We start from the raw sequence: 25,260 nt of genomic DNA, 5'->3' as shown, positions 1-25,260 counted from the left end.
AGACAATACAGCGACTGGTGCTCCACACCCACCACTCTTACTTACTTTAACATTAAATAAAGCAATAATTATTGAATTCCGTTTGAATGAGTAAGATGCTAGAAAGTAAACAATGGGAACATAATTGCAGAGGGAAGGCAATCAATGCAGGCAGTCATTTGGGCCATGTTGATTGTGTAAGCTGCTGTATGTGCTCTGTGTGTGTGTGTGTGTGTGTGTGTGTTAAGTGTGAGTGTGTGCACATTTGTGAAACCGTTGCAAATATAAGGTGAGCTAAGGGGAGTATGTGCCGTGACAAGGAGCTGAGTAATACACTCACCCATACACACGCAGAAAACAAGAGTTGGGTAATCCCTCCTTCAATAATGACCTAGGGCTCTAAACAATAGCTCTCAATCAGCTGATCAATGTGTCCACATAATTCATGTGCTAGTCACTGTCTTTGAAAGGGGAGGAGGAGGAGGATAAGCAAGCGGGCAGTAGAGAGATCAATGCCCTGTGTGGTGATAACGAGCCTGGGCCTATGCCCACAGGAGCCCCACACTGGCGTCCAGGGTCTCTCTCATTAAGAACATTTGGATAAGCATGGCTATACATACATAATGTGCACTTCTAATCGTAGCCAGATAAACACATTTCCCCTCTTCTTAATGAGCACGTCCCTGCTTTTGTGACACACAGTGATGACTCCAAAACAGGCAGGAAATGATGTCAATCTCCAAACAAGAAGGGGGGGGAAAAGGGTAAAGCAAATTAACAGCAAGCTGTTGGCCTCCTCTTTCAGTAGCTAATTAACAGCTTAACCTCCTAGTGCTTTTATGAAAGCCATGCTGGGTGGAGCTTGCTAAAATTGCAGTACAATAAGTCTGCCTGCAGGAGGCGAGAGCAGGGTGGAGCCATGGGGGTACCCAAACAACTGTTACAGCCACTTGATGACATGTGTACTGGCAAGGTACCATCTGGAAGCTGAATGGGGCAAATCAGGACTTGCCCTGGACGTTCTCTCCATTATCCACAGTACTGTGTCAACATCCCAACCCTCCATTCTGGACAGCGGTGGCAGTAATTACTTGTGCATGGCTTTGGAAGAACATTTTTAGATTTTCATTTTAGCAAAACAGGAGGCACACAGCAGGCGGAGATTTTCAGATTATGAATTTGATTAATAGTTCATTGAATCAGTGTTTTACTAACACTCCTATTACAATAATTTCTGACACTAGGGAGGAAAAAAAACAGATTTTGTGTCAATCTTATGGCTGTGATAGTGCTGGTAAGAAAACAGATAATACAAAACAGGAATATCTTTTAAAAATAAAATAAAAAAAGACAACAAAAAAAACCCCACACACCTGCTTTCACTTCAACTTCTAAATACTCCTCCGTAGCATCTGAGAATTCTTCACAAGTAGATGCAAAGATGACTGCATCCAGGGGCCACTATTATTACCCTAAAAAGCTCTCCCAGTCTTCTGGCTAAGAAATTGGGCCATTATCACATCTAGTGTGACAAGTCTTGTAAGTGTGTTTAAGTTTACAGCTTTTTCAAATGCTTCCTGTGGGGGGTTAGTGTTTGCAATGTCTGATAACACCTTATTTCTGATTTAGAGGAAAATCTCAGGAATGTATAAAAGGCACCACACTGGTTTTATACCCAGAGCTATACAGTGCTGTTAATGAAGTCTAAGGTCATACTGGATAAGAACAAGATGGCTGGCAACCTAGATCTGGACTTGGCTGTAGTGAGGTCACCGGTGTGTTAGTAGGGTAAAGGCAGAGGCAGCCCTGCACCCACACAGCTGACAAAAGTCCCCAAACACCTCACGGCCTCTCATTTGTCACTTGCAAGCCAGACAATGGCAGCATGGCCTTGTGGAGAGGCTGTAAATGCGGGCAGCAAAAAGCTTGTTAGATGGTGACGAAGGATGAAAAAGAGTTCGGAGAGGGCGTAGTGCTCAAGCCCTAAAAGAGTGAGGGAGACGGTGAGTGGGGGATAGGGGGATGTTGGATTAAGATACAGGCAAACACCACTTGTAATGATTAATGCAGTCAGTGAGAATTAAATTCAGAGCAGGAACATTACCCAAACACAATTAGTCCTCGAGAACAAACATCACACTATGCCATGAATGCAGATTCATTGCCACATCATTGTGAGGGAGTAGCCATCATAAGTCGAAAGGACTCCGGAGGGAAAACTTAACATGTCGGACGTAGTCTTCTAGAGACTCAGTGTTACAATTATGTGTCCCCTTCTCACCTTGTTGGCTACTGTCGCCCAGAAAATGCCCTTTAATGTGCCCACAAGCCATGCTTACTGAACTGCAGGTCTGTCCACGCTCTTACTTCTAAGCCTATTGTCATTAGATGATCTCCTGTTCCACCTTTTCGCTGACGTAACGGCAGAGAGGAGACACAGAATACAGCCTCCTCAGGCTTGTATTATCTAGCTTTCACCTCTGGTGTTCTCAGTTTGGTAGTGTAAATATTTCATTACCACATAATTGGTTGCTGCTTCAGGCTATGCAATAAGGCTCTGATAGCTGTAACAGTGTATGTTTTCTGACTATCCCGTATCCTTTTTTTTTTTTAATGTAAAATTCATAGAAAAGTGTTTTGGGGAGAGGGTGTTTGAGATCTCATAAAGGGGAAATGTTTAGATGTTCATGCACTGCCCTCGCACAAGCCCGCTAGAGACACCAGCTAATTAAGAACAGTCATGATGTGCTCAGCCAGTGTCAATATTTAACCCAGTCTTACGCAGCTATCTTTATTAGCAGCATTGCGCTGACAAAAGGAGCAACATGGCCTTTGAGAGGTCCTCTTCTTAAAATGAAAATTAATGGGGTGGAGTGGGGTTGAGTGGAGGTGAATATACAGAGTGGGTCTATATGTGGGCTTATTTGCATGGAACATGAAGTACCTTGTTGGAGTGAAACTGCTGTTGAGGGTTCTTCAAGCAATTCATACACCAAACACCCACCAGTTTCACCTGTCAACTCTTCCATACCTGGCGACTAAAAAGCTGCAACTTTAATTAGTGATTTTGGTGAATTTGGATTATTTAGAGTGTCATGGGCTTTGTACAATGAAAAAACATCACTACACACATCCTCTAAACCTTCCTGCTCATTCTTCAGGAATAAGTTTTTATTTAAACTATTATCTTATAATTAAAATACAGAAAAGACACACTTGTTGTCCCCCCTCGTAAGGACCAAATTTAGATATTTTCCTTTCTTCCTAAGACCCATTGTAGCCTTTGACCTATGCCCACAGGGAGGTAGTGCACGTGTTGAAATATGGTGCTTTTGGAGTGCCCCCTTATTCCCATGGGCCATGAGCACGGCCAACTCTATCACTAATACATACACTATGTGCCTTGCTAATACACATTTCTTTACAGGGTCACTCTCTCGCTCATTAGCCAAAGAAAAAAAAAAACAATTCCACTTTCCATAAAAAAAAGAAACAAAAGTCGTCATTGATCAGGGTGATCAATTGCGGATCAATAACCTAAACCCTCATCATTCCCAGTGCAGCATAATTGCAGCTGATATATAGTTGTCATCACTAAAAGTCAAACATAGACCAGACTAATTGGAAGAGGCCTGGTTATGTTGGCAAAAAGCTTTACAATGCCCCAGAAAGACTTGTGATGGCCGGTCACTGGAGCTTCCCAAAATAACTGCTCGTGCCATTGGCAAGTGTCATCATGGAGGTCATTGTGCTGGCTGCCCATTTGGTGACATTTAATACACGACATAGCAAGCTACCACACAAGAGTGCTTTGTATCCCTTCTCATGTAACTTGCGCACGTAAGTTTTAAGATCACATTAAGCCCCAATTTTATAGGACAACTTGTGATTTTAATCTAATGTTTTGGAGGAATGTCTTTATTAGACAATTTGGTGCTGACCTCTGTGTTAAGCAGTGGTCAGAAAAAAATATGTCATTTTCCACTCCAGCAGTTGAGCACTTTAAAGAGGCTTAGAGAGCTGGTAAAGCAAAAGAGGCGTGCCTGATATAATAGATATTTCATAGGCTGGCATCACAGCCATGCTGCCTTTACTGGCTACACCATATACACTGCTCAATCGTGCACAAAATCTCAAACTATACTTCAAAGCCTACCACTTTTCCCCTTCCTGTTTATTGATTACATTGAGCTCTTGTTCAGTAATTGTGCGGTAAATCAAGCATGGTGAGCACTAATCTCAACCCCGGGAGGAAAGTGTTAAAGGTAAAACCTGCTGAAAAGTACATAATTACGGTGCTGCGTTCAGCCAGGAGAGAGGATATACTCCTCCCTCTCACATTTCTCACTCACTGCCTGCGCAACCAGAGGCAGCAGGGAGAGGGGTTGGCAGAAGAGCGACGGGAAGTGTATACAGTTTCTAACCACCTCACTCCCTCCCTCACTCTTTCAATCCTTCTCCCTCTCAATGCATTCCCAACCAAAGCGCCGGGGGCGCCATGCTTGTAAAGAAACCACAGCCTTTTGAGTGCCTCTTGTATTTACAAACGGAGGCATGTCGGAATCAAAGGCATTACCACATGACATAACACATTAAACAGTTGGCAGATTGAGAATTTATAGACTGAATAGATAGTGAGTGGGGTAAACAGGAATAGTGCCATTCTTGGATCAGTTTAGCTAGCTATACTGGGTATGAGAGCCAAACTTACCTAAACCAGAGAACAGAATAGGAGTCAACTGCAGCAGCTCCCTCCTTTCCCTTGCTTTGCCTTCCCTCTTAACACACAGCTCAGGCTATACTCCAGGTGGAGACAGCTATCACTTTCCCATCAACTTCCTGTTCCTCTGGTCTCTCCGCCCCCCTTTTCTCTCCGCTCTCTCACTCCCAGCTGCACAACTTGGTTTTCTGTGCCATGTTTGAAGAAATACAAAGCTATATCTTTCTCCCCATCTTCTGAAGCACTAAAATCTGCAGTTAAGAGACCCCCCCTCCCCCCCATTCCTCCTCCTCTTATCCTCCTCCCCCAACACTTTCCCCATGTTGCTGTTCTGCCTAATCTCACCTCAGTTTTTATTTCACCCTCATCAGCAGGGACCTAAAAATAAATGATAAATGGAATATGATATTTTAAAGTCTTATCTCTTATCTGTTCTTACAGGGGAATAATAGGGTAGTTAATCCTGCAGATCCTACTCAAATTGATTAATCAGCACATGCGGACAATCAAATAAATGATTAATATTCCCCAGTCCTGTGGTCGGACAGTTACCCCTGAAACCATCAGTAATAATTCAGTAACCCTTCCCAGACCACAGGCTGCAGCTAGTCAGCCTCACTCAGCATCAACCCTCTGATGTTCAGCAGGACTTTGAACTCCCCGCATAGAAACTCAGACACACCAGGGGTAAGACAATCTGCAGTCTGCTCTCTCTCTCTCAAACCCCCTACAATGCCTGCTTACCTGATCAAACTCACACACCATATACAATATATACACAACAGAATGTAGGAAGGACAGCAACATATAGGCCAAGGGGTGCTTCATCTAACTGTAGTTCAAGATAGCAGCATACCCTCATACTCCTGGAGGAGGCTATAGAAACAGATCTGGATTCTCTTCCCTATTGACTGTACAGATATTCTATACATACAGTAAAAAAACATTCTCAAATCATTGCTATATAATACAGAAGCCAGTAACAATAATTGACCATGCAGTCGTACAAAAAACCTGAACTCGGGTGTTATGTAAACGCTAGGTGAAGTGCCTACAAAAATAATGCCACCGTGTTCCCACAGCTAGAGAACCAGATGTCTCCAAGCACTCGCACACACTGACGGACTGACAGAGAGGCAGGCTGTTTAGCAGCAACTCTCCCAGGCCTCACCACACTGAGCACACCCTGTCCTGCTGGTGTACAAAGGGGCAGGGGGGGGGATCTCCATTGAAAAAAGGCCTTCTTTTCTCTCCCATTACCCGTACTATTCTCCCTCCCACAGAGGTCAGTGAACAGCCATCTTCACTGCGCTCTTCTGCATCTGCCAGCTATAACTGCTCTTAATCAGGGAGAGGGCCAGAGGCAGAGGAGAGCACCTCTTGCTCCCCGACATTTGCAGCCGGGCCAGGAGCAAACAGTGGGGGTGGGGCGTGACGGCTGGTGTAGGAAAGGAGATACACGACGTGTGTATGTGTGTGCGTATGATTGGCGGGTAGGTATGGGGGGCACAAGGTAAACACTGCTTGTAGGTGTGGAATGTCTGCTCTGCTCCTAGTAGGGTTAGTGTGATGTAGCTGTGGATCTGTGTCTGTCCCTGCCAGTGCTTGGGCACATGAAGTTATGCAAAGCCAGTACTCAACTCCAACACACACACACACACACACACATATAGTATACACACACTGTCTCACCCCACCCTAATCCCTCCTCGCTGCTGTACAGGAGGCTTGGTCTTTGTGTTGCGTCTGGCCAGCTGGTTGCCTGAATCAGCATGTGCAGCTGTCTACTGTGATGAACACTACTCCACCACTACCAGGACACAGTGACTCTTCACTGCATTTATACCTTTTAGTATGGACGCCTGGCATTACTATAGCCATTTAAAATCCACTGACCTCAGGGGAGTTTACACAGGCTGAGAGCAGGTTGAATTTTAGCTATAACACATATTGATGGCCTTTAACTAGTGTTTGAGAACCTTGGAGGGTAGTGCTATAACAACTAGACCCACAACTGGGGGAAGACCGAGCTCTTAAGTGTGAGTGGCCATTCACTACTCTTGCCAATATGCCTTGTGATATATCGCTTTGTCTTTAATAGGTATGAGCATGGTGTGTAGGGCAGTGTCGTGAAAAAGCCCCAGTTTTATATAAGTGTTACAGTTCACTTTGATCTCTTCTCTTGCTCCACTGTTTATAAATCAGCCACACAAATATTTATGAGCGGAACGAGGAAAATGGCTGGTCTGGTTTGTATCTCTGCCCTCCTTCCCTCCCTCCCCCCCCACTGCGTTCCCTCCCACTCCCTGTGGCTGATGTGTGGATGAGGCCACCGCAGACGCAGAGCGAGTGCATAGGCCCCAGGCCACATCCATCATATCTGTTCTGTCTCTGGCTATTGTGTGGCCCTGGAGAAGGCTGACCTAACCAAACCCAGTAACAGAAAAGAGAGATTTAGTACAAATAAAAGAGAAAACTATAAAGAAAAATACATTTCAATGGCACAGACAAGCATGTCTGTAAGTGGTCACTGGTTTAACTTGTGTAATGAAGTAATAGGTAAACTACTATACAAAGAAGAACAAAACCGTGCACGTCAAAGCAAGTGTATGAACCTGTGTGGTGTGGATACACACACACACACACACACACACACACAAATGTGTGCCCCTGACTAATGCATCACAAGTTCATCAGTAACAAAGATCAATTAATAAATACAGCCATGTTCAATACATATTGCCTCTGCCTCCCTTTTAGCTCACCTATCTGTTTTTCTGCCTACAACACACACTGGGACAGGCTAGAGCTTCTGGATCCATACGCTTTAATTGCTCCCTCCAGCCCTGACCTCTGATCCAGATCACTCTGATATACAGCATCTCTATTAAATTGGGAAGTAGGTAAATATTCTTCTAATGACCCTTAGTTCTAGCGACACCACTGAAAATGGAGGGAAAAAATCAATCTTGTTTTTTCCTTTTTGCCCTTCACTGACTCTATTAGTTCCCTTTTTATCTGAGTGTTGACTCCAAAAATGTGGAGGGAGACTGAGCAGAATGGAGTGTCTACTCTCATTTTGACAGGGCAATGGACTTTACTGAGATGCATTTCAGTAATGAGGAGATTACAAACCTATGCTCAGGAGGAAATATCTTTTGAACGGCATCTTGACTCTCCTTCAAGTAACACATTGGGTTTACTGAGCCATTATTAAAAAAGTCAGACAACCTTTATCTAAACTGAACAGAATGTTGATCCTGCAATCTAGACTTGAGATAATTTAAAAGATAACGCGTGTCAAGCGGGAAAGAGACAAACTCTTGTTACCAATCACGTAGCGCGGGTGCACAAAACAGTGGTGTATGCAGGGTTATGTGCATGTGAATGCGTGTGTGAACTGTACAGTAAAAGCTGATGAACTGTATGTGTGTGTCTGTGGACAGGGTTGGGTGGGGGTAGAGAGGGGTGGTAGTGGTGGACTGGCTTGTCGATCGATGCAGTGATTGGCAGTTAATGGCTTTTCCTGTTCTGCCTTGGTAACCCTGGCCTGATGGCTGTTGCTTCTGATCAGAGATGGCAGATGGTGTTTGATTTTCGTATATAAACCCCTGACTTTGTGGAGATGGCTTCATCATGTTTAATGATTTAAAAGTTAAGTTGAAAACTGGGAATACTCCAATGCTGGATCTATCATCTAAAAAGCCCTAACCTCCCTTCCAGATGTAAGGACTGATCTCGCTTAACTACATGCTCCACTCACGGTTAGCATTCTGCTCTAAGCTACTCAATCCTTCAATGATAAATTATTAGGAAGAAATTCCCAACACATGTATATGTTTTTCTCTATTTTATGTTACCCAGACATTTCACTCTCAAGCCTCACTTTACAGGCTGCTCAGTCACAAACTAGCTCCTGATCTAATATGACCACTCAAAGAATCAAAAATCCCCTGAGATCAAAGATAATCCTAAATACCAAAAGACCTATCACCAAATTGTTCCTTCCTTTTCACCCAACCAGTCGGTAATGGTAATGAAAGCGCAGACTTGAAACTGCGAGTAGGAGAAAAAGAAGAAAAAGTTGTAAATTGAGGAAAATTGAATGATAAGCTCCATTTGATGTGTTAGAGAAGATGGTAGGAAATCGGAGTACAAACAGCAGGTCGTGAAGTCTCAGATTTTCGTGTAATTTCATGTTCTGAAGGGTTTGGCTCCTCACTCAACCAGTTTCAACTGCTTAAGGCTTAAGTATATGGTTTAAGTCTGTTTAAATATCCCCCAACTCCAGACATCTTGACATATTATATCCCCAGAAATTCAAAAGGAGCTGATGAAAAAAAAATGGAGATGAAACTATTTGAATTAGGAAGAATAAAAAGTGATAACTGGTATACTGATAAAAAAAAAAAAAAGAGGGTGACCAAGTTGAAACACAGCTGGCATACCCTCACTGTAAAAAAAGATTGATCTGGCAGAATGGGCAGAGTAATCTCCAAAGCATCACATCGCCTATAAGTCATCTGTGAAATGGTTGTGTCTGTGCATTGGCGAGCACAAAAGCAACTGCTGTTGCTGTTGTGTGTGAATGACGATAATGATGACGATGATGTGTGTATGACACATATGAGAGAGAAGAAGAAAAGGAGAAGGGGAGAGAGTGATTTAGCTCACACTAGGACTTACAACTGCAAAACTCCTGAAACATCAACAAAAATTCAAATACTTTGCTTTACAGATCTTATTAAGATGCTCTCTCACTCTCTCTCTCTCTCTCTTTGCCCGCCCCCCCATGTCTCTCAGCATGCAAATTAATACATTGATCATTTGAATAATAATTTGCATTCAAGATCTCACAATTTCATGTTCAAACTTTAACGGCTCCCAGAGTTCTCATTTAAACAGTAGCTGCACAGACAGCCCTTATGGTTCAAATTATTCCAACATGACTATTCCAACCTAACAAGCATAAATTAAGGAAATTCCTATCTAGTGACAGAGATAGGCCATCTGAAGGAAGGATCCAACTTTGAATTATTCAGCAGTCCTTCATTTTAGGACTAGTGTTGATTGAATGTGGTGACATTATAAAAAAAAAAAGTTTGTGGGGCTGGCAAGGAAGGCAGAGAGGGATGACAGTATATGATCTGGGTGTGAGCCTAGGAGTTCAGTGGCTAGGGAGACTTTCTCTGCTGTCTGCGTCTCTGAAGCAAGCTCTGTAAATCAACATGAGATTGAAAAGGACTTTATAAAACACAAACTTGTGAAACCGCTGATACTAAACAAAAGACCGCACCTTCAGTCCCTTGCTTTCACCAGCTTTGGCTAGTAAAAGAAGAGCATCAGACGGTGTGAACCTGAGGTTTGCCACATAAACGAAGGAGGATGAGGTGAAGGTGAGCAGGGAACAGAGATGATATGTTGGGGTGGGGCTTAAATGGGCATGGTAGTTAAACTTTTTTTTTGTAACAGTGCTCTGTCTATTCTGGGCATCAGTTTGTCATGAAGGAATGTGAAGGCCATAAAGTATCTGTGCCCTTGAGAAGCAGAAGAGCTTTCTTGTCCCCAACTCTTAAACCTGTCTCTCTCTCTTTCACTCTCTATCACTTTCCCCAACTCACTCCCCCTCTCTCATATTCCAGCAGTAAGTTTAAAGTAGAACACAGGTGTGGAAGACAGCACCCGTGGGAAAGATAACATTTGGGAACATTCCTGGGGTTAAAAAAGAAGTTATTTTCCGATATTCTTCATCTGGGGAACTATGTAATTGCTTTGGTTCCATGACTATGCCTTTGTCCCCTTTGTGCCTCCCCCCTGCACTACCTCTTACATCACTACCAAGTAATTTCCATATTACAATTTAAACAAGAGATTCTATTCTCTGCTTCGTTTTTCATTTTCATCTTTCCATTTTATCCATTTTTTATATTGAAGAATAAAAGGCATGATGAGAAAACAAGGTGCAAAATGATCTTTTCCAGGGCCCCCAATAAAAAAAAGCATGACACCCTGGGCTGCACCGCTTAATTACAAAAGGATGAAATCTTTTCTTCTACATCTGGAGAAAACATTGTCTGCATAACACTGATAGATTTACAGCTCCCAGTTCTAACCCTGAACTCTAGCACACAGCAATTACGCAAAACATGGATGGACAACCAGCGCCGTGAAGTTCAGGAAGAGACGGCTATTCTCTTTTGGCACTATAGGAAAGGCTTCTGAGGCCCCACTGTTTCAAATAAAAATTCTACGCCAGAATGTGGTCCTCAGGAAACTGGTGGAAGGTTAATTTTCACTCAAGGCTTGACAGTGGTCAGAGAGGGGTGAGGAGGACTTTTCACTGCACAGACAACTTCACATCAGATTTAGCACAACATAACCAATTCAAAATAGACTGTTTTGAGGAGAGCATGCTGACCCATCACTAACAACAAACAGCCAGTGAAATCCAGGCGAGAAATTGCTGAAGTTCTGTAATCCAACAGTAATCGATGCACCACAAAATGGAAAGACCTTAGGGGCAGATTTGTTAAAACAAAAAAACCCTAGGTAAAACAAAGGCAGCGTGTGCTCTGCACACTTAGGAGCAATTTAAATGGCTGCAGTACTGTAAATCAAGCATAGGTTTGAATCCAGCTGCCTTCCAACAAAAAACAAAGCCAACAGGTTGTGCAATTACATAAAGAACTCTCAAATGCACATTTCTTCAATTAAAAATATATGTATATAATATATACTGCTTATAATAGTGTGTTTAGCTACTCAAACATAATTTTGGACTTACAAGTGGAAGATTACAAGGCATAGGAAATTAAACAACAGCCAGGGCCACATATCCATCATCCTATAAAATTTATCTGTCCCGAGACTCTACTCCGTCGGCCAAACCAAAACAGACTAGAGGTCCCTGTGTGCTCATCCTGGTACCTAAGACCTCCTCCCCTCTCCTCATCTGTCTCTTCACCCTACCTTGCCTTCATGTACAGCTCCATTGAACACAGACCTCCAAGCTGAGTAGTTTTGTGGCCCTGACCACTCGGAGGCCATTAATCTGGTGGCTTAGCCACTGATGTATTGACGGCAAAGAGCCGGTAAGCCTGCCTGCTTCACTCTCTCCATCCCTTCAGCTTAGGAGCTACAAAGATTCACAGGAGCCTACATCTGGCCTCATCAAAGCAGTGTTTACCTGTCAATTGCTGCTGTTAGTCTTTCACGTGCGGTGGCTAAAGGTTGGCAGATGTATTGACCAGTTGAGCAAAAAGACCTGTGAGATGCTTCATTCAAGTCATGATAGCCAGACATATTGTTTGCATCTAAATATATGAGCAACTAAGTCTGAGTTTTTTTGTTTTTTGTTTCAAACCACTTGCAGGAGCCTTTATATTACAACTAAAACTATAAGAAACAGCGCATAGTAAGAGTATTATTAATGATGCTACTATACTATAATTTTTTCTTGTGAGCCTGAAGGACACCACACATAATTCCAGGGAAGTTTGGTTATTGCAAAACATGAATGCCTTTATCAATCACTTCAATGTGGGTATTCATCGTAAAAAAAAAAAAAAATTATTTGAGTGCATGTAAATGTAATGACCGTCACCCTACATGACAACTCATTTTACTGCAGTTTGACTACCAAATACATAAGTTCAGAGGAAATTGTAGAGGCTGCTGATAACATGAATCTTAAACAGGGCTTTTTTAAGAAAAGGCAAAAGGAATACTGTCTTTGTGGCATCTTTGCAGTGGAGGTAGTAAAAAGACAGGCCCACGAGTGATCTCTCTAATATCATCCTGACAAGACAGAAGCAGCCAGAGCATAGAGTATAACATGAATTGGATACAGAGATACTCTGGTTGTTGCAAGAAGTTGTGACATCCTCAACTTTAAAGGAATCTTACCTTTTGTCATAATTACAAAATGTAAAGACAAATTTAAGCCTTGAATGCTTTATTTGTTCTTTTTTTGTGGGAGCTAGATCTGTTGATTTAATAAGATAATCAGTGGGTAGACAATAACATTAACAGTACTTTGCTTTTAAGTGAGGAGCAAGGGACTTCTAACAAGCCAAGAACTAAGAGTACAACATCCGGATGGGGGACACAGACAGAGGATTTAGCTGAGAGGAATGTTTAGTTTTCCAGCATTATCGATTAAAGATATTTAACCTTAAGCAGATCCTTAGAACATTAGCAGGAGTGTGCTCTGCTATACTATTGTCCAAAAACAAAACAAAAAATACAGACAAACAATCATTAACACAATGACCAAGGATCTCCAACTGCCTACTGATAATGTAAGACATCATCTCTATCCTTTCTTTAATCCTCCAATAGCTCTGTGTGACGCAACGCAGACCCAGGATGGACAACCAGGTCGGTAATGCACTGGGCCCCTTTAAACTTTGGCAATTGTGGTAAACAGCCACTGAAAAAAGAGGTGGGGGGGAAGACCAGCATTCTGCTTCCCCTATTTCGCTCTCTTTCACTGTCACTTTGTAAGTCCAAGCAACACCCACAGTAGGGCAGTTGCACATACAATCAACAACAGCAGCAGCAACAGCAGCAGCAGCTGTGCAACGGGTCAAAGCCCGACCCTTTCCCCGGCCTTCTCAAAGTGTGGGAGCTAGAGGAGTTGTGAAATTCTTGCACATTGCCAAACACTAAGCCCTCCTAGCCCCTCCCCCTTCCACTTGCCTGACAGCCCCTCTCTCCAATCCACTCTTACTTACTGATGTATGCCACTCCTTCCTTGTTCTATTCACTCCTCACAGTAACTGAGATCTGTTCGAAGTAGGACACTAGAGTTCAACACCCTGCAGGCAACTACTGACACAAAGAGGGTAACTGGGGTTCAGGATCATGACTGTGTTGACTGAGGAGGTGTTACAGAGGCCCATACAGAATTTAAATACTTCCCTAGTGTGACATTATGCCTTTGATCACATGTATATCACTTGTACCGAATTATGAGAACTTCTATAAGCAATTAAAATGATGCATTTCATGAGCCCTATGTTGTCATCTGCTGGCACTTTAGATTACAAGATTGCTGTGTGTGTGTGTGTGTGTGTGTGTGTGTGTGTGTGTGTTTGTGTGTGCATTCACACGCTTGTGCATGTGAAAGGAGAGAATGGGCTGTCTCCCAGGATGTGCATGGAGCGCTTTATTAGAGCGGCAGTACCAGTAAATCAGAGCTCAGCTCTTCCTGGAACTGCTGCAACCTTTCCCACTGAGCACTATTACTGAACAATCATAGGGTAGCCATGATAATTAGCAGAGTATCTATCCTTCCAACCCTCCTGTCCCCCCCACCCTGTCTGTCTCTCCATCCTCTTCCTCCCCCTCCTTTTAGAAATGTGTGGTGGGTGAGTGGGTAAAGCCAGGCGCCCACTAGACATCATTTAGCTAGAGGACATCTCACAATACCTGCTTGTTTTGACATTGGCCAGAGTGACAATTTGGGCTCTTTCATCTGACTACACTACCACCAAAAAACATCATGCACAACTGGGACATCACAGAAAAGTTGAGGGGTTGAGGAGAGGAATAAGACATTGAAGCGCTGACCCTATCACAGTAGAGAGGGGTAACAAGATTCCATAATAATCCTATCGATGTGCAGAAATCTGAAAACTCATCTGGAATGCTAAAAATCAGCCATCCGTCACTAGGACCGATCTCCAGGATGAGTCCAAAATACACTTTATTTAATTGCATATTATTTTAGAGCTGGAACACAATTATAACCTATTTTGTGGATGTACCCCAAATACAAACTATTGTATAGTCCAAGAGGATTGGAGTCAGTCCTGGTATTTATGGGGAGAGATCATTGTGTCTTGCATTCCTGAGACTCAGAAGCTAGTCTTCTGCTGAGCAGGATCATCAGCGAAACACCTTAATGCATTTTCGTGTAACCACTAATACCTTCATTTACATTACTACCTCTTTTCCTCTATTAGGTTTAATTGTGATTATTTGCTCTCTGCAGTGTTCAGTGATTCTTCTGGATTGCACTGAAGGGTAAAACAAGAGCAGTAACTCCACGCTAGATAGAGATGTATTGTGTTGGTTAATGGGCCAGCCACTGGGCTCCACTTAACACTATGTTAGTGCAGTTCAATGTGCAGAACATATGATCAAAGGCTGTTTCCCATCACCAAGGAACAGACATTGGATGGGACTGTGTGTGTATGGCAGAGAGAAACATTTGTACAGTTATGTGTGTGCTCAATAGAGCAGAACAAGGACAGAGGGAGGGGTGTCAGGACTTTCTTGGTTAAAGATTCCCATTTGATAGTGACGGCACTTTCTCCTTTTCTTTCCATGGCCAAGCGGCATCTGGAGTGGATTTTGTGCTTGCAGACACCGAGGAACATGATTACATTCGGCTAACTGCGCTCTAAACTGATTATGCATGTGCCAAGCTAATGGACTACATTTGCAAGAGGAAAAATAACATCCAATCAATCTCAATTACCGACGATTGCACCGGCCCCCGAGACAAGGAAGGTAGCCAGCTAACCCCCCATGCTCCTCCCCCTTTCCCCCAACTGTTGACTGGAAGCTGAGGCCTGTGGCTGGGCCTGGTTAGGCCCCACCCATTTTGTCTAGCCAGGGCAGCCAGGGCCTGGGAGCTGGATTAGTTCCACTCATCTCACCTCCACACTAACACATACCCAAGCCCTGAGGCCTCCTGCTAGTGGTATAAGGGCTATCATGTTCACATATTGTACGTGGCTAACTGCAAAATGAGAATGAAAGCTGGGTTTGTGCAAGATGAAAAGAGAGTCTCAGGGGAGAGCTACATATTCTAAAAACATTCAGTACACTAACATTTCAGTGATCTGGATACTGCAACCCATCTGCTTGTGTTTAGGAGTGACCATCGTGCTATCATCAGAGCCACTGAAAACCCAATGGTTCATGGGAAAAGAAGGTGAAAGTTAGCTCCAGAGCACAGGAGTGTGTTGGCCGAACACACAACGCTCCGAATGGGTATCTCTCAACTGAGAACACAGCACACAGGGGAAGACAGCATCACCCCCCACTGTGTGGTGGTCAGTGTGGTCAGGATGACTTGCTGGATCTTTCTGTGGTCTTTTGGAACATTCCAATACATGGGGTGGTGGGGGTGATATTTTTAGAAAGCCCTAATATGGGCCGCATACCACAGACTCTCAAATTATCCCATCCAGCTTAGCCCTCAGTTTAAACCTTCCTTTTTAATTCCAGTAATTACAGGCTCCAATTTATATGGAGCTGTGCACACAAAGGGCCTGTTTAATGCAAACCAGTTTGATTTGGGTGAAGTGTCCCAAGCATCTCCCACATCTTACAGCCTGTTTATGCTGACTTGATGATTTATTTTCTCCCCAAAAAGGTTAGAAATGGTGCTATTTGCATCAGATTTCTTTGGGGAGGAATAAATGAATGGTGATGTTCCTTTTTTCGTCTTTGCATAATATACCAAGTTAGGTTTACAGACTTGTGGGCCACTGTGGGTTTCTGCCTGTCAGTATCTCTAGCAGGACAGTAAATCGAACGCGGTACGAAGACCATGACATTGTCAAGTGGGGAGTCAGTGCTGCCAAGAGGCCTCACAAGCATGTACTTGTTGTCCCCTAATCACATTTGTGAGTCATAAAATATTAATAATTCTTGTCAACTTATGAACATCTCTGTTTTTGAACAGTGTCTGGGATGAGGACAGCTTATGTGGACAGCAATGTTCTCGGGTTGAGAGAGCAGGTAATTTCTGGACAAATGCACACCCAGTCTTACTCAGAAGATCAATTGGTTTTAAGAAATATGGAGCCATTTTAAGAGGCTTAAGTCATAAAAAATGATCATGCCTGGATGTGTTTTACATATTTAATCCCCCACAGCCTGAGCAGCAGTGTGACACATGTCTCTTCTTTCTTAAAAACTTGCATGGGGAAAAAAAAAAAAAAAAAAAGGAGAAAATATAGGTTTCTCTTTTGCCTTTTTGGGTCACAGCAAAGCGGAAAGCACAAAGATAATATAATATAAATTGTACCCTATCCTGCGAGACAAAGTCTCTCCCTCCGAAGGTGTGAGGAAGAGTGTATGCCAGAGCCTCTCCATTTTGTTCTAATGTAAGACTGTCATTGGAATGTGGGCCAGTAAGTCCAGCAGCTAAGACTAGGAGAGGATGACACGAGGATATCTTACTCTGCTTTTCTGCTGTCTCACAACTGACTCAACACATTCACAGATTATGTTGCATTTTTGTATTTGTATACATCTATATTGTCCTGGTGCAAACCATAGACTGACAAGCCAAACTACCCTTTCCCTTTGACACCTCCTGTGTCCCCTTTAACAGCTGTACTAGGAGCCCTGCACCACACCTTCCCCGTTCACAAAACACTAAAAATGTATTTCTCTCTTTTACTGTTATTTCAGCATAAATGTATGTTTAATATTTTATTTTAAAACAGAATATTAGTTAGTTTTTAAACATGCTTTAAAGCACAAAGCTTGAAGCAGCACATTTTGACATGCATTTTATTACCTCCTTTCCAAAAGTAGTAATACCATAATATACTAAAATACAAATATAAAAGTGTCTTTACTTTTTAAGAGTCAAACACTTGACATCGAAGTGGACTTAATATAAATAAAACAAACATGTACTAGGAGACAGTGCACATTACATTGTTAAATGTTAGATTATGTTGATGTGTATGTAGTATAGGCTTACAGGGAATATGTGATGTCAGCGTTTGTTTGTGTTTTGTTGTGTGTATGTGTGTGTGTGTGTGTGTGTGTGTGTGTGTATGCGCAGCTATGCCAGTTTGGGTTAAGCGCAGAGTGGCCAAAGCCGCAGACATACAGGATAGGTACCTAAGTGGAATCAGGCCTGTTAGATTTATGGCCATTTGTTCGGAGAGTGTTCATCCATTGGCTATTATGGAATGATTAGAGGAGAAGGTGAAGCTCCAAGTCCAGCAAAAATCAATACGGCTGTCGAGAACGATTCAGCCTTTCCCGCTCCGAGGAGTATTAGCACCAAACCTCTGTCTCCTCACACTTCTTCATTCGTCTCCAAGTGATTCACCCCAAGCCTCCAAACCATTCCCCTGCCATGTTCTTCTCATGGCAGCAGTGTGGCCCTGCTTCTGTTTGACTACTGGGAAGGAAAGGCACAACAAAGCTATCATTCATGCTTCGGTAGAGCAGCTAGTTTAATGGTGTGGGCACCACTAGAACATTTACTGTGTCTTGTGGAGGAGTATCAAATTTGCAAGGAGAGGATTAAGGACACATTTTGACATTTGTGTAAAACTCAAAGTTAAATTGGATAATAAAATATAGTAAATTGTGGAATAATATTGCAGGTTGTCTATTGTGCTGCATGAAAAAGTCCGGAGTGGTGGGGTTGATAAAGGACATGAGGACTACTAACCTTGTACAGTTTGAGGCTAGCCTCATGGCGGGAATTAACAGTGTGCATCCTCAGCTTCTCCAGGCTGTTAGTGTAGTAGTCGCAGGCATTGCACTTCAGGTGCACTGGATTACCTATGGCTACACACTTAAGGCGCCATTCATTGCCTTTGCCCCCCTCTTTGATGTGGGCCACAAGCTGGTACTTTTGCACATGTTTGTCTGTCTTGCAGTGCAGCTGGAAGTTGGCCTTGAGCTGAGTGGTGTAGTGGCACAACTTGCACTGGTGAGAGTCGCCCACCACAGCACGCCACTCCTCTTCTGGTAGGTTCCGTTCAGCTCCCATATGCATGCCAAGCACATCCAGGTTGTCAGTGGTGAAGCGGTTGCACACAGCACACTGAAAGAGCTTGAGGGAGGGATCGCTGGTTTGTGACAGACTTTCTCCCAGGGTCATCAGTTCTTCAGACACCAACTGGCCACCGCCCAGTCGCACATCCATAGGGATTTCCCCACCTACTAGAACACAAGGACACAAAGAAGAAAGGAAAAGGGTTAAAAGGGATTTAGATGGTTGCTTTTATACATATATCATTATGTTAGACAGTCAAAGACTCAATACTAGTTCAGGTTTCTAAGTTCACTTCTTTTATCTATTAGTAATTCACTTTAGGATGTGTACATTGTTATTTTATTATTTAGAGTTAGAGAGCATGGTGTTTTCCATATGTTGTGCCACTCTCATCATGAATAACAAGTAACGATGTTCAACTTAGAAAAACCATGCTTTGTCTGCCGGTATGATATTGCTAGGAGGGGATAAAGTGCATGTATGTATTTATGGGCCTATAGCTTTACTAGCATTGAGCTGAGAAAGAAGAAAGCCTGGACTTTTCAATAGGGATCAAAACCTCACACTGCCAGAGAATAAACATACACATTGCCCTGTTTGGTCTGGCGCACTCATGGCCTGTCTATAAATCAACTCGAGAAGCCATGAGCTCCACTGAAAAACCTAGTTATTTTATTATAAGTGAAGAACTAAGGAGTTCCCATGCACACATTACTGTAAATCAAATCCATCGCCCTTGTTCGCCGACTAATAATATAAAAGAATTCACTTCTTTGCTTGGATTCTTCTGCTTCTTTCTCTCCAGATTGCCTCTAAATCAGTATGGACACCTAACAGATTAATTCTGCTTGGTACTGAGTCTAAATAATGGAGAGGGGAAAAAAAACACAGAAAGCACACATCCTATGACACCAATCACAGAACTGATGTCTATAGAGTCTGGGAAGGCTGACTTTGAAAATTAATGCTAAGAAATGAGGTAAGCAGCCGGCGTTTTTGCCTCTGCTTGCTGATCTTTAATCTTTCACTGCCCAGACTGAGCATGCAGGCTTGACCCCGCCTGGCTTTACACTAAATTAATTCCAGCAGCTCCTTTTTATTTATTGCTGCAGTATGCAGTCTGCTCTTGGAATTTTCTCCATTACCTGAGTTTTTATAGCCAGGAGAGGGAGACCTTTGAGAAGCCCTCTGAAATCACTCCCCACACAGACCCAGCTCCCCAGTCATGGCTCCTTACGCTCTTTCTCTTACAAACACACAGATAAACATGCATGCCCAATCGCTATCCTAGTCCTACTTTTACTGCACCTTACACCTCTAATTTTTACCTGGCTCTCATGCTCCATTACTAAGCAGATTCAATGAATTATCACAGACCTGGATCCTGTTTCTTACTAAATTCTGGCTGTAGACAGTTTTCCTAAAAGTTATTTTATAGTGAAACTATAATATTGTGAAAATATATGTCAACCCATGTCCAGATTTATAGGTTGCTAGTGCTAGGCAAATCTTAAAAGGTTCTGACTCATAAAGAAGAATTTTTACACATCATCATTCTTTGTTTTTTAACTTTCTAAAACTAATGTTTATAAGTCAACAGCTGACTTGTCTTTTGTGCTGCTTCACAATACGATAGACAACACATACCAGCCCAAATAACAAAGTCACATCCCGCACCCACCTCAAATCTTTCTCTACAATGGCTGAGTATTGGGAATGAGGATTACCAGGAGGCTGAGATCATGTGAGGTCAACATTTGTTATCTCTCTTCAGCAATACACTCAGAAGTCAAAAATCCACAGTGATGGCATGAAAGAGCACCTCTCACTTTAGCTGCTTGGTCTGAGATCTCTTGTGATGCCAGATTCTCTCAAGAGATTTACTGAGTCTTATGTATCACACTTTAGAGTTAATATCAGAGTGTTTGTGTATGATGGCTTTAAGAGTTCCTTAAAGTGTGACCAAGGATGACACCACTGTAGTTTATGGCCCCAGACTGTGTCATCATTGCCTCCCTTGTAACATGCTTATTACAAGTCACCTCACAGGAAAATGAACCAGATGGCAGAAGAGGGGGAGAAAGAATTAGTCACAGCAATCAATTCTTGTTTGTGTCTTTGAACTGGCGACAGTTGGAGACAAGTCTGTACAAACTGTGGGGTTGTAACTGGCATGCCAAACACTCCGCCATGCTGCTGAATTACCCATGCTGAGCCGTCTAACCTCCCTTCTTTGACCAAGATAAAATTTATAGCTGCAATTACAAAGTAGGAAAAAAATTGAGATCTCAGTGGTGAAGTTCAGCAGCGGTTTGGGAATAATTCCATGAAAAGGCTCAGGCTGGCTGCCTGAGGGGGAGGGCAGGGAGAAGAGAACATAGAGGTTTGGCCCTTCAACTCACCTTTGTGAGCAAAATTGGGTATCACAAAGTGAACTTCATAATTCAGTCAAAATTACATCAACACAGTGTCACTTAGATGTCCTGTTAAGGACTGTGGGAGAGGAAAAACAAATTACCTCTGGACTACTTGGCACCTTCATAGTTTTACATTTGTAGATTAAAGTAATTTGCAGACTGGTTTTGTGTGCAAGAAAGTTTTACTATGGATGTGAGATTAAGGCATTGAGATAGGCCTACTGCCATGAGGATGTATGAAAGGGTCTGGGGTAAGCCCCCCAGTAAACTTGTTTTAAATGTATAATCTTTCTTTTACCTCTCACTCTTCATGTCAGTGACACTGCTTATAAAATGACAGAATTATGTCTAATTCACTAGGGCTGGCATACCTTAGGGCAAGAGAAAGCCCCCAAAACTAAAAAAATATACATAGCAGTGGAGAGGGGGCAATATGTGGATATTCCTGCTCATCACTTTGTGTTTTATTATCTCAATAAAAAAGCGAATGACCTTAATGTTCTGTGTTCCTGTAAATGGATGAAGTAGGATTCACGACGGTGAAGTTGAAATATGATTCCACATGAAAGAAATAACTGTGAACTGTACTTTGTGATTATGTGGCAAGTAGGGGAATTTCTAAGAGTAAGAGATGCAAAATGGGGCTCACCAAGTGCGGGGGCCAGGGCGGCCATGTTGGGATCCAGATGAAAGCTCCCCATCAGGAACTGTGCCTCAGCTCCAGCTGGGTCTATCTTGAGGCCAGGTGGAAGGCTCATATTCTGGGTCAGGTAATATTGGTAGAGCTCAGCCTCCGAGGGTGAAGGCATGGCTCCCAAGCCAAGTCGACCATGCTGCATCTGAGTCACATTCTGCTGAAGTAGCATCATGTTGTGCATGTGCTTCTCGCTGGTCATGTGGATACGCAGGTTCCGTGCCACATTGGTCTCGTAGTCGCATACCTCACACCGCCAAGTAGGTTTGCTCTTTGGCTTGGTCGGGGAGGGGGCCCCACACGGTCCAGCCATATGGGCGGAGGACTGTGTAGGATGATGGTGTGGAGGGTGATGGCTACTGGCCTGGGTCACTGAGGGGACAGCTACCACTCCTCCTGGGGTATGTCCAAACACCTGCTCCTGTGCAGAGCCAATGGAGCCTCCATTCTGCAGTGTCTGCATGTTGTTCAGGTGCTTGTCTGACTGCATGTGGATGCTTAGGTTCCCCTTTGTGGTGGTCGAGTAGTTACACACCTAGAAAATACAGGACAATTTATCTTGAACTGCAATAAAGTGATACATACACTACTTTTAAATATTATACTTATTATAATATATACTTACATAAGCCTAAATCGCTTAACAAATCAACACTATAAAAACAACTTCAAATGAACCCCTTAAAAAAATAAATTAAATAAAATCGAGCGTCAGTACATTTCTTTCCTACGTACCTCACACCGGAAGGGTTTGTATCCACACGTATAGCTTTCTCCACGAGCCAGACGAGGGTGGCTCTGACCACTGCTGCAGTACACACATGAGCCTCCAGAGTCTGGGTGCTTCTCTTTCATGTGGGCCTCCAACGTCTGCTGGTACTTGTAATGCCAGTTGCATTTTGGACACTTGAGTGTCTTGCATGAGTTGCGTGAATGCATCATGGTCATGTGACCACCCAAGGAGCGTGAGGAACCCAGAACGGTGTCACATTTAGGGCATTCTACCCCACTTCCTCCGCTGCCACCAGGCCCATGGTTCTGTGAACACTCGCCCATCCCTGTTATGTCACAGGAGCCCCCTGCAATAGGGTGGGAGTGGCCATGAGATGAAGGCTGGAGGTGAAGATGATGGTGGTGCATGTGATGATGGTGCAGAAGGGCTCCATTTTCCTCCTCTCCCTCTGCCTGGCAATCATTTGGTTCTGGAGCTGTGGCACTATCTCGATTGGCACTTTCATCAGCAGCAGCATTGGAGGACCGAGGTGAAGAGGAAGTGCCAGCAGTGTCATCCTCGCTCCTTCTGACGGCAGCTGCCGCCATTGCCATGGGAACAGTGGGCCCCTGGCAGTTAAAGCTCAGAGGGAGTTCTGAGATCCTCCCCCCACCGTCTGCAGCTGAATCCTCTTTCTTGACAGAGGAAGTGGAAGCAGGGGCTTTGCTGTTGAGTGTGGAACTGACTGCAGAGGTGCAGGCAGAAGGCTGGAGAGCGCTACTAGGCATTAATAAAGGAGATTTGGAAATGCTTTGGTTTGAGACAGCTGTTTCCCCCACTTCACCCCCGCTGCTGCTACTGTTACCACCACAGGCCACTGCAGAGCTTTCTGCCTCCACCTCATCTTCCTCTTCCCCTAATAACAGTTCCTCTTCTTCTTCTGAGCCCCCCATCTGGCTCGGTAGGTGCACCTTGCTTTCATGTCTCTCAGTGTCCCCATCCTCGTCCTTGTATGCCAACTCTTTCCCAGCAGGCTCCTCTGTTCCCCCTCCCTGTTTCGGCAGGGCACTGGAGTCTTTGGCAGAGCCTGGGGATGAGGTAAGAGTGGATGCTTTAGGAATGCTCAACCCTCCAAGAGAGAGGACTGAGCTTAGCGGGGTTTGTTGTTGTTGCTGGAGGCCAGAGTCAGAGTCTTTGTTCAGGAGGGTGTCACTTCCCCCGCTGCTGCTTCCAGGCTCCAGATGGACACCACTAAATGTGCCATAGAAGCTCTGGCCAGAGTTAATGGGAAGCAGGGTAGGTGGCAGAGGAGTGCTCTTGTTTTTTGGTTCCAGGAAACTGATGAGGGGCTCTTTATCCTTCCCAATGCCCTGGATGATGGCAGAGGCATGCTTGTCCCCTAGCAGCTGCCGCTCGTCCTCACACAGTGTCATGCGGTGATCATGGACGGCATGAGTGGCAAAGGAACGCGCATAGCCAAAGGACAGCTTGCAGATAAAACACATGAGAATGGGCTTACCCTTGCCATATAGGGCAAGCCCATCAAATTTGGAGAAATCCACGTTGTTGGGAACATCTTTGGATACACAGGACTTCTTGGCAGACCCATCGCTGTTCAGGTAATCCTTGTTGCTTTTGTGCCGCACATCGAAAACACGGAAACTGTGCAGGACAGGGCTGAGGCCTGCCATGGTTGAGGTATTGGGGAAACCTTGGTCTGAATTGCCAAACCACTTCCCGAAGGACGAGGCTATGTGGAACGTGTTGATGATGTGAGGGTAGACCGAGGATGAAGTCCCAGCAGGTTCCCCCGGTTTCCCCGCACTGGTGAGAGAGTTTGTGGGAAGCAGGCTGGGTACCATGCCCCCACCACTTTGGATCAACTGACTGAGGCTCTCTACAATGTAGGCTGAGCCATCTGGCTGGTAGACTATCTCTCCAGCCAGGTTCTCCACATCACTGCTCTCCTCTTCCTCTTCCTCCTCTCCTTCCTCACTCCCACTCTCAGGTGCTCCTTGCTGTCGTGTGGGGTGATGTCTCAGAAGAGTGGGCATGCCCCCTCCCCCTGAAGCCATCGGCACCCCAGGAAAGGGTTGAAGACTTGGGAAACAGCTGTCAATCTCCATTTCATCTAAGTCCTCAGATTCTTCCTCTTCGCCACAGCTCACTCCCTCTGGCTCTTCTTCTACAATACCCTCTCTTCTGGGATGCAGCTGGCCTGTGGCAGAGCTATCACAGTGGGCTGGGGGTGATGACTGTTTTGGCTGCTGCTGCTGTGAGTGTAGTTCTCTCACCCTGTCACTGGAGTTTTGGGATTGAGGAGGGTAGGGAGCAGAGAGAGACAAGGGGTCCAGGGAAGGGGCCTGGTTGGTGCAGGGGACCTGTGAGCTAGAGTGATCGTTCCAGGGCTGTGGTGGTTGCTGCTGCTGGGAGGAGCCGAGCCCATCGTCTGTCCCAGAAACCACAGGAGACTCACAGCTGTCCATGCTGATGCCTACATGAGGCGTTCATCGCATCCAGGCCTGCCGAGACACAAATTGGGAGACATAAAAAGTTGTTGTATTTGGGGTGTTTAATATAAACACACATGCATATACATAAGCACACATAACTCATCATGGCAATGTTGGAAACGTACATTTCTATATTTTACAAAATATTACTATGCATATTAACAACAGATCAGAAAGAAAATATGGAAGCAATCCGATGTATAGGTCCCTTCAAAGACAAAAAAATTGAATGTATGGTGCAATGGGTGAGAGACAAAAGTCTGAGATATAATTGGAAAAATGACACCATGCTCATTACGTTAGATTAGGTACTTAAACACAATACCTGAGACAAGCACTAATAAGCCGTCCATGATTCATCTTCCTGCCATATCAGGAAGGTACCATCTTTTATCTTCACCTTCCAAACAACACCCCTAATCTTATATTCTGCAAATCCTACATCCGTTTTTAATTA

The 25,260-nt window shown here is 43.9% G+C and overlaps 2 protein-coding genes across 4 annotated transcripts in view; one reads left to right on the top strand and one right to left on the bottom strand.

The window, feature by feature from the left end:
- The window catches only part of runx3 (RUNX family transcription factor 3), a 93,935-nt gene that overhangs the window by 17,804 nt on the left and 50,871 nt on the right, over window positions 1-25,260 (top strand). The window lies entirely within an intron of this gene.
- Window positions 17,116-24,806, bottom strand: LOC123979037 (zinc finger homeobox protein 3-like). 3 transcript variants are annotated; one of them, XM_046062752.1, is made up of 4 exons: window positions 22,314-24,806; window positions 21,534-22,113; window positions 18,138-18,634; window positions 17,116-17,858 (listed from the first exon to the last, which is right to left on the bottom strand). In XM_046062752.1, exons 1-4 carry the CDS (start codon window positions 24,774-24,776, stop codon window positions 17,826-17,828), a joined length of 3,573 nt encoding a protein of 1,190 aa, XP_045918708.1. In that variant the 5' UTR covers window positions 24,777-24,806; the 3' UTR covers window positions 17,116-17,825. The 3 variants fall into 3 exon arrangements, with proteins under 3 accessions (XP_045918708.1, XP_045918709.1, XP_045918710.1); XM_046062753.1 differs by having other exon boundaries at window positions 18,138-18,631; XM_046062754.1 differs by having other exon boundaries at window positions 17,117-17,861.

The sequence above is a fragment of the Micropterus dolomieu genome, linkage group LG11 (assembly GCF_021292245.1).
Source record: "Micropterus dolomieu isolate WLL.071019.BEF.003 ecotype Adirondacks linkage group LG11, ASM2129224v1, whole genome shotgun sequence".
NCBI lineage: Eukaryota > Metazoa > Chordata > Actinopteri > Centrarchiformes > Centrarchidae > Micropterus > Micropterus dolomieu.
Note: the sequence above shows the minus strand (reverse complement) of the source record. Positions and strands in the feature narration are given on the sequence as shown.